At 49.4% G+C, this 9,558-nt stretch overlaps 1 protein-coding gene across 1 annotated transcript; it reads left to right on the forward strand.

Moving 5' to 3' along the window:
• The first annotated feature begins 504 nt into the window (after positions 1 to 504).
• Positions 505 to 8,861, forward strand: LOC104618634 (ficolin-2-like). Its single transcript, XM_010284279.1, has 8 exons — positions 505 to 583; positions 1,369 to 1,482; positions 2,221 to 2,274; positions 3,435 to 3,470; positions 6,289 to 6,413; positions 6,824 to 6,953; positions 7,520 to 7,654; positions 8,535 to 8,861. The coding sequence occupies exons 1-8, from the start codon at positions 505 to 507 to the stop codon at positions 8,780 to 8,782; spliced, it is 921 nt and encodes a 306-aa protein (XP_010282581.1). The 3' UTR covers positions 8,783 to 8,861.
• The last annotated feature ends 697 nt before the right edge of the window (positions 8,862 to 9,558 follow it).

Below are 9,558 nucleotides of genomic sequence, written 5' to 3' on the forward strand. Positions count from 1 at the left end.
GCGTTGGAGCATGAGCCAGCCTGTGCAGCTTCTTTCTGCCAGTGGCCTCAGCTGACCTTGGGCTTTTCATCTTCCAGTGCCTCAGTTTCCCCATCTACACAGTAAGCTCTGCTCTTTGTAAAGGGCCACTAGCAGGTAGGATGAGGGAAGCTGTCTGCACTTAGCTAAACCTATGTTTTTCCTGGTTCATTTCCTCTAGAAATACAATATGGGAGGGGAAAGGCATCCAAAATTTGCAGAGGGTGGAGGCAAGGCAGGCTGGGGCAGCCAGGGAAGAACTTTCCCATCAGACTTGTGGAAAGTGGCTTATGTGGAAAACAGCTTGAGACCCAGCCAGAGTCCCAGATCTGAGAGCAGGCAGTGGGCAAATGCAGAGGTGGAGCTTAGTGGGGTCTTTGTTAGATATAAAAGGCCGAGATGGGTCAATGCTAACAACAGCGCCTGCCACAGTGCCTGAGACTTGGATGAGGGGAGCTGCGCAGAGAGCAGAGAGCAGTGCCAGCCATGGGGAGGGCAGCCCCAACCCTCCTGGCCCTGATCAGCCTAACAGTGACTATGTATGATGCCCAGGACACCTGCCCAGGTGAGTGGGGCACAAATCCTATTGCCATCCCGCTAAGACAGCCTGTTTCATCTCCCCCATAATACAATGAGCTTGGGCAGGGGGGATATGAGTTTTTTCTTCTATGCTTTTTTCAATTCAGCTGCAAATGGGAGGAGGGTAAGGGGGAGGATGAAGTCTCAGCAGCCACTTTACGAAACTGCTAGCTCCAACTGAAGATGTAGCATCCTCCCCAACTCACTCGTGGGATCTCCAGGAACAGGCTGTCCTTGTTAAGGTTTTCCATCCTGGTTAAGGGTTTTTGTTCATGGTGCCTTGGCCCAGTTACTAAAGGGTGCAGAGCAGTACAAAAGATCAGTCAAGTGCTTGCTGGGTGCTAGGCACCCTAGCATCTTGGGGATGCTGCACAACACAGCTTTATGTCTATATTCCTCAGGAAGACAATAGGGATGATTTCAAACTGACTTGGTATCAGGAAATTTGGTAGGACATTTACTGTCCACAGATCCATCAGTGTAACTTACTCTGCTGTCAATACCCCTAAGGGCACCTCTCAACTTTTGTTTTATTAAGCTACAGTATATTGGTCATGTATGTAATGTATATAACAGCCTCCTCTCCCACTGAACTCCCCTGAAGCCAGACAGATCCAGTGTCTAGCTCCTCTAATATGTGAAATCCTCAATGCCATCTGTTAATCCATATGACACCTCCAAACTCGTGTTCCTGAACTCCAGAGGGTTCTGTTTTCTCTCCAAGACATTCAGCCCTAATAATCTCCACAAAGACTATCTTCATTTCCTCAGAGATGAAAATAGTGGGACTGGGTGATGCTGACCGGCTCACTGTACTCCAAGGATGCCCAGGGATCCCAGGTGCCTCCGGCCCAAAAGGAGAACCAGGTCTCCCAGGAACAAAAGGTGAGACCCCAAAAGTCAGTGATGAACACTGAGATATGAGATGGCTTTGTTGCTTAGGGTAGGGGAAGCAAGCTGAGGCTGGAGCTGTGGCTAGCCTGGCACTGGCTTCTGCAAGCAGCTGGAAAGTTGAGTAGCAGTGGAAAACACCCTGCCTAGAGATGTGCTGGTACACATGGAGTCGTCATTTTTTCCCCGATTCCTGTCACAAGTCTGAATTGGTCCTGGGGTGTGAATTGTCATAACTCACTTGTTTCTTCTACAGTAAAAACATCCATTTATTTTCTGAGTCTTTATTGAACAGTCTGGGTGGGAAAAAGGTTGTGATGCTCCTGCATGTCTACTGGGCAACAGTTTGGGAACTGTACTGGCACTCCCTACCCCAGGAAACAAGGAATATGGGAGTCCTTCAGCATTTTCATAGCTAACTCATAGAGAAGGTGAATCACATTAGCAGAGGGAGTAGATCCACTGCAGCAAAATCCATGGACTGACTCCAAGATGTACAAAGCTCATAAGAATTCATACATGAACTGCAAATTAGGACTTACACCGGTAGTAGCAGTGTAGTGTAGCTTCAACAGAAGAAAAGGAGTAAGATATGTTGCAAGATTGAACCTATTAACAAACCCCAGCTTCCTTGTTTCTGTAAAAGCCAAGGCCCAGCTGCCCAGGCTTCTGTATCATCTCCCCTGTGGTCAGTTTGTAATGTGCACATACAAACTGAGTCTTTCCTTGCAGGAGAAATGGGAACCCAGGGACTCCCTGGGAAAGCAGGACCACCTGGTGCAAAAGGTAATGCATAACATATTCAACTTTAATCCACAAATCTACCCAAGTTCAGGACATTCATTGCGAGACTCATTCTACAGTGATGAACTGTAGAGCTGGTCATAGTAGAAGAAACAGCCCTGAAGTAGCGTAGGAAAAGCAGGAGGGTCTTGCATGGGATGAGTACTAGAAACAGTGTCCTTGACTGGGACTACATCACAGAGGAAGATACTATTCTTCTTCTTGAAGTTCCCTACTGACTCTTACCAGTCTGCTAAAATCAGACCTCTCCCCATTCCCCACTCCTACCCTAACCCACCTCCACCATGACAAACCTGCCCAAATGTCCTCCCTGAGGAACTTTGGAGTGCTTTGGCCAGGAGGTCTGATGCGGAGACACAAGTGCTTCCAGCAGCCTCCAGGCCTGGACTCGGTGTGCAATGCCATTGTAGCCCACTTGACCGGAAGGATGGCATCAAACCACCAGGAAACAGCTGGCACGGGGTGAAGCAAGGAGGGAACGGAGGTTTCTTTGCAATGGGATGAGCCCTTGAAAAGAGAAAGATGTCTGCTGAGAAATCAGCTTTTACTCCGTCCAGGCTGTGCTTAAGGTCTTCAGCAGGATTTGTGTGCTGCAGACATCGGAAATGTCTCTTCTAGAGAAACCAGTTCCCAGCACAAGGTGGCACCCAGGAACTGAGCACCAGTGAACTGACTATCTGGGAAAACAGTCCCTTTGCATGCTGAATATGTACCTATTTCCTGGCCAAAAGCACCCAAGACTTCAGCTGAAACCCCAGCAGGAGATGGATGAACCCACTGAAAAAGCAGCTATTGCCCAAAATCTCACAGGTGTCTGACTGAAAACAGAAAGTCCCCACAAAAATTCACGGAGATGGAACTGTGAATCCCCCATACACTCCACAGGCAGAGCAACAGTTCTCTCTCCCCTGTGTCCTGCTCCTCCTGCAGTTCCCAAGAGATGTTGCTGATTGAGAGAGCAGCCAGGCTGGGGTGGCAGCACCAACTGGGATGTTCAGCAGAGCACCGTGGCTTTGCACCACTTGACAGCCTCTCCTGTACATTTGGGACATATGGAGGGCTGGAGCAGCCACCTGGGGAGCCACACTAATTCATTTGCATTGAGTCATCTGTGATGAGCATTTTCTTCTTGTCTCTTGCAGGAGCAGCTGGAGAGTCTGGCTTCCCAGGACCAAAAGGTAAATCATGCTGCGCTGAATTTATCACGTGAGCTGGTTTAGTTAAACTTCCACCCTGTGTGAAACAACACACCATATGGGAGCAATTATAGAGCAATAAAAGTACCCCACCAGGTAGTGGATGGTGTTTGATGACAGTTGTGCCCCATTGTAGGCTCAGCCCCCGCCTGGGTGGCGTGAACAGCCCCTCTCCAAAACCAGCTGTTCAGCAACCGGGGCTGCCCCCAGCTGGGATTCCTGATGCTGCTGCCCAGCACCACCAGCTACAGAAACTGCAGGGCTTCACATGCCCCAGCCTGAGGGGCCAGCCAGATTTGAGCAGACCTCTGACCTTCCTGTGCTATGGCAAAAGGCAGAGGCTCAGATGAAACTCAGCAGCTGCTAGTGCCAGGGAAACATGTAGGATAGAGAGAAAAGAAGGTTTTTTCCTGATGCCATCACCCTGCAACACAAGGGCCGCTAGCACCCATCGCTGAGCACCGTATGCACTGCAGCTTCCCTCACTGCAGCTTGACTACTAATAGCTGGGGGCCAAGCACTGCTGATACGGTGTCTAGTTCAGCACATTTGCTCCCGCTGCCACAGGTGCTCCCAAACCACTGACCAAAGCCTTCTGCCAGCAGCAACCATTCCCCTCTCAGGGCTTTTGACCCTGCCTTCCCACAGGTGCGTTTCCTCCTCCTTCCCACACCCACCTGCTCCTGTCCCACATGCCCCAGCCCAATGGGACTCACTGGCACAAAATGTTGGTACCCAACTCCGCAAGCTGGCCAACAGAGACACATCTTGTGCCAGTCCTGCCATTTGGATCTCCCAACCCCAAATCAAATGTCAGGGGAAAATATATCATGCTGGGTCTACAGCCCAAGAGAGGCAAGGCTGCTGCTTCTTGTGCATCTATAAGGTGTCCCACCCGCCTGGCAGCCACCCCATGTGCCTGCTAGGCGACCTGGAGAGCTGCTCCCAGTGACTGAGGGTGCTGGGAGCTGTAATGACAGGAGTCTGTGACTTGGGTTCCCACCTGCCATTGTCCCTTTGTACTCTCCTGGGTCTGTGCGGATGGGCCTTTGATGGGCTGGTGGGTCTCCTCTGGCGGGCCTGGGCACGGCCGGGGCAGAACATATATTGAGTTACTCCTCCTGCCCAGTTTCTCTGTGCCTCTGTTGTGTGTGCAGGTGAGATAAACACTTCCTCTAACATGACAGCCCTCTACCAGTGCAGCAGGATTCGTGTTGAAAAGCAAATGATGCCAAGTGCTGGAGGAGGGGAGGGCAGGGTGTGGAAGGTGAAGAGAAATTGATGGTGTTGTTTGTCCAACAGGAACGAAAGGAGAGCCTGGATTTTCAGAAACACGGGGTGAGTTTCATCCTAGGTCCTTCATGTCACCGCTGGCTTTGCAGAGTAGATGGTGGTGGACTCCCTGCACCAGAAGTCAGGACAGGGCAGCAATAAAAACAAATGTAGAGTGACACTGAGGGATGGAGTAAGGAAATATCACTGTTAACCCATTTGCTTCTCACAGCCTCATGTAGCTTCTGTGTATCTATATACTCCATAATCCAGCCAGGCCAGGCAAGTCATGTCCTTTGAGCCCTACTCAAGTCACCTTCCCTCTGTGTGTCCTGGAGGAGGTCTGTCAGTTTTTGAGAGCCTCAGTGTCCTGGTTTCCAAGATGAAACCACTACAAACACATCTATAGACATGCTGCTACTTTAAAGGCAGTTCTACCACCACACTTGCAGTGGCAAGTTCAGTAGGTGCAGAGTCCACCTGTGTGATAGTGCTCAGATTAACTTAATCATTAAAAAAAAGAAAAAGAAAGAAAGAAAACAATCAAGCTTCAGTTGACCCATCTGTTCCATGACCTTAAGACAAAGCAGAGCTAAAACCTGCTCCGGCTACACTTGGATGCCGCACAGCTACAGTCATGTGCAGAGGCTCAGGCAGATCAGAGCTGCTGTAACACTTGAAAGAGGGAGACTGAGATGCACTGAACTGGCACCTTGCTGCCCCAGGCACTCATTCCTCTGCCCCTTTATGTTTCCTGGGCATATAAAAACATTTGACTAATAAGGAACAGGCCAAGTCCAGGACCATCCCTCATGCCCACAAGACAGCCTGGTACAGCTGTGCATCCATTCATCAAATACAGCACACTCAGACACCTGCACCACCAGCACCACCATCTCAGGTCATCTGCCAAGGCTTTCCCCTGTGAAAGCCACAGACGCAGCTGTAAGCTGGGATGTCTGACAGGGACCATTCCAGTCAATCCTTTGGCATCTGTGAATCTGAGCTTCTGTCATCAGGTGTGGTTTTTGGGAGGAAAAATTAATTTACACATAATATATATGTATATATTCAAAAGTGCCATCTGTCCAACACATAGAGAGTGATCTGAACACTGTTTTCTGTAGGTGTTTTTCTGTGTCACCACCCTTTTGCTGCCACACACTCTCTATGACCCCTACAGGTTCCTGAGCCTGGCCAAATACCTGCTTCATGAGTTTTATCATCCCACTCAGAGTAGCTCCATCACCCAGACCCCCAAAAGAGTCATTTGAGATGAGAGGAGTATGAACACTTTAGATCATCTCTTAGAAGGTGCCCATCTCCCCTGTGACATCTGGACTCAGAAAGTGCTGCAGGGCTTGGCTGCCAGTGTGTGCATGCCAGAGTCCTGCAGTGCAACAAGCTAGCTGAGAGGCTGAAGGGCTCAAAGCCTCCAGCTTAGGGCATGAGACTAATATGCTCCCTGGATGCAGTGAGCACGTTGTAACTCTTTCCACTTGACCTCCTTCCCTGATTTGCACAGAAGCCAGGAACTGCCAAGAGCTGTTGGGTAAAGGGAAGATCCTGAGCGGCTGGTACACCATCTATCCACAAGGCTGCAATGCCACCACCGTCTTCTGCGACATGGACACAGATGGTGGAGGATGGATTGTGAGTAGGATGAGGAGAGGGAGGTTTCTATGTCCCTACAGTGATTTTTATTAAGGCAGCAAAGGGTGGCACCAAAATAGAAACAAAAAGGGAGGAAAACATGCACTGAAGGGCCAGCTGAGGTTCATGTCTGAGGTTCAGCAAGCCTAGGTGAATCCCTGTGGATGCAAGGAATTCTCCTGGGAGATGTCTCTGGGCACAGGCTGAGCACCACAGATCCACTCCCTGCTTAAATCAGAAAATCATTTCCTCGGGCAGATGGAGACCTGTGAGCAAGGGATTTCCCTGGGGTTTGGTCCCCAGAGACCCACAGGAGTGTCCTGACACAGGGCGAGCATTTGCTGCAGGGGGTTGTGCCACTGGGCGCTGTGGATGCAGCCTGGCGGTGATGAGGCTCTCCTTTCCTGCAGGTTTTCCAGAGGCGCTGGGATGGCTCAGTGAGCTTTTTGCGAGATTGGGATTCATACAAACGAGGCTTTGGCAACCAACTGACAGAGTTCTGGCTGGGGAATGACAACATCCACTTCCTCACCTCACTGGGTAAGGTCTGCCTCTGTCCTGGGCTGGGGCTCTGAGAATCAGATCCCTGTACCACACTTGGCCATCAAAGGACTCTGAACTTCTCGCATCCATCTGAGGCCCCAACAGTTAATCCTAAACAGCATGCAGGCTCTTACAGCCCATGGCACACAGGGAATTGCACTCTAAAAAAGGAAAACTAGAAGCCAGGGAAGAGAATGAGCTGGCTGCATGACCTATCCTGGAGCTAGGCCAACACATCTTTCTACTAGGAGTGGTTGTGATGGCAGTAATCTTGTTCCCACATAGCCTTGGAGTCACAGTTGTGTACAGGATTCCTCAGTGCCTATGACCACACTACCTGGGATCAGAAAAGGTGCTTCACAAGAAAGCCATCATAGGTAAAGGAGGTTCTGCAGGAATTTCAAATAAACCATAATGTCTCCATTGTGTTTCAAATAAACCATAATGTAAAGTAGTGGAAGCTCCTCTCAAGTTAGCTCAGGGCTCCTTAAGCCCTCCACCCTGAAATACAGGTGTGTACCCACTATTATCCCTGCACCACTGGTGTCCACCTTCTCTTCTAGGACGCTGTGAACTCCGTATTGACCTGAGAGACTTTGAAAACAACTACTATTTTGCCAAGTACGCTTCATTCAGGGTTTTAGGAGAGTCTGAGAAATACAAACTGGTTCTAGGAGACTTCCTCGGTGGAAACGCCGGTAAGTTAGCAGCAGGTCACTGGGAAAGGCTGTTTTCTAGAGGATTTCAGAAGTGTTCAGCATTTATAGTGCAGAGCTGTATCATGCAGACTTCTTGTAACATCTACATTTTGAGTCAATTTTTTAAAAACTGGCCATGGTATCCCAGGTACCAAGTGACCTGGTGCAGGGAAGGACAGGGACACCCACCACCCACAGAAGTGTGACACAGAGCATTCCCTACAAGCCCAGCCACATGGTGTAGCAGCAAATGTGGAGCCTGGTCCTGAGCAGCACCTCACCCAATGTAACCTTCCCAACAGCTCTGCAGCAGCCGGGCCAAGTTCTGCTTTCAGTTACATTGGAAGGAAATATTTGTCCATGAGGTTTGGCATTTCCAGGGCTGGGGTGCTGTTCAATACTTTCAGCATCAGCACTGCATCCTCTCTTAATGCCTGATGTTTTGTTTTTCTCTAAAAAGCAAACAAATTCTCTGCAAAATTCAATACCTCTCATGTAGGAATGAGTGAAACCAACACCTGAGATAGCAGTGCTCTGGGTTTATGTGGCTTTATACGCTGTAACTCTGTCTGATAGTCCAGACCTCAGTATGTCTGCAGAGAATCTGAGCAGTGCGAGAGAAGTGACACCTGTATAACTGTGAGTGGAATCTGGCCCATTCGATTCACAGGCATAGATAAATTCTCTGTGTGTTTTAGCAGTACTGGCAGAGCTCAGGATACTCCTTTTCTCCAGGAATAAGGAGGAAACCTGGGTAACCAAAAGAAAGGCAGGATTTATAAAATCTGTCCTGCATCCAGCACAGCCCTGCAGCGGTGCAGACATTAGGTTCCCTTTTGTGCTCTCTGTTGCAGTAACTGTGAACATGTACTCTCTGCAGGAGACTCCTTATCATACCACAAGGACATGCCATTTTCAACAACAGACCAGGACAACGACATGAGCTCCTTTAATTGTGCCACAGAATACAAGGGAGCGTGGTGGTACAATGACTGCCATTACTCCAACCTGAATGGGATGTACTGGCTGGGCGTTCATGGGAGCTACGCTGATGGCATAAACTGGAAGACAGGCAAAGAATACCATTACTCCCATAAGCGAACGGAAATGAAATTCAGGACAGTTTAACATGGCAAGAGGGTGTCTGACCCTGACCAACAGGTGCCACTCAACAGCCAAGAGAAGATACAAAACATAATGTTTGAGGGCAAAATTGGACCGGGAAGGATATTACAGGTTGTGCCTTCAGCCTAGAGCAGATTTAAAGAGACCAGAAGAGATTGGTGCTGGTTTGAGCTTCTGTAAGCACCAGACTGGACTATCTCCAGCAGCCCCACAGATGCTGACTGAGCCCGAGCATCCTTTTCTGAAAAGTGTGTGACCTTGCTTTAAAGACCAAGTGACGGTGAGGCTGCTGTATCTCAGTAAAGCTCTCAGATACTATTACCCTAAATGGCAATTACTGGTAATTTTCAGTTTAATCCACCTATATGAACCCTCCAGTGTTCTTGCAGCCTCTTTTTCTGTTGGACCTAAGAGCCATCTGAAAGGCCCCGAATTCCCAAACCCTGCTCTCTCCCTGCAGGCTGTGATGGAGCCACAATGTAGACCAGCATGGAAAGGACTGAGCTTCCAGTACAGGGCTGTCAGCATTGCCACCTCCCTCCTTCCCCCCGCACTGCCTCACACAATACGTGCTCCAGGACCTCAGGACCTCTTTAGCTACTGTGGACCAAAAGCTGGATACAAAACAGTCTGTCCAGCCACATGTCCAGCTTGCCCCATCTCTCACTTCCAACTCACAGTGCTTAATTAAAGCCTGCTGTGATGAGGCCTTCTGACTTTTTCCCAAGCCTGTAGTGTTGCATGGAGTAGAGTGGCTGGAGAGCTGCCCAGTGGAAAAG

Source organism: Phaethon lepturus, unplaced genomic scaffold (genome assembly GCF_000687285.1).
Source record: "Phaethon lepturus isolate BGI_N335 unplaced genomic scaffold, ASM68728v1 scaffold39953, whole genome shotgun sequence".
Taxonomy (NCBI): Eukaryota; Metazoa; Chordata; class Aves; order Phaethontiformes; family Phaethontidae; genus Phaethon; species Phaethon lepturus.

Excerpts from the sequence above, each read along its gene's own strand:
- LOC104618634 (XM_010284279.1), top strand. The coding sequence starts at position 505 with ATGGGGAGGGCAGCCCCAACCCTCCTGGCCCTGATCAGCCTAACAGTG. Across the intron at positions 2,275-3,434 it reads AGGACCACCTGGTGCAAAAG|GAGCAGCTGGAGAGTCTGGC; the intron begins GTAATGCATAAC and ends TGTCTCTTGCAG. Across the intron at positions 6,954-7,519 it reads CCACTTCCTCACCTCACTGG|GACGCTGTGAACTCCGTATT; the intron begins GTAAGGTCTGCC and ends CTTCTCTTCTAG.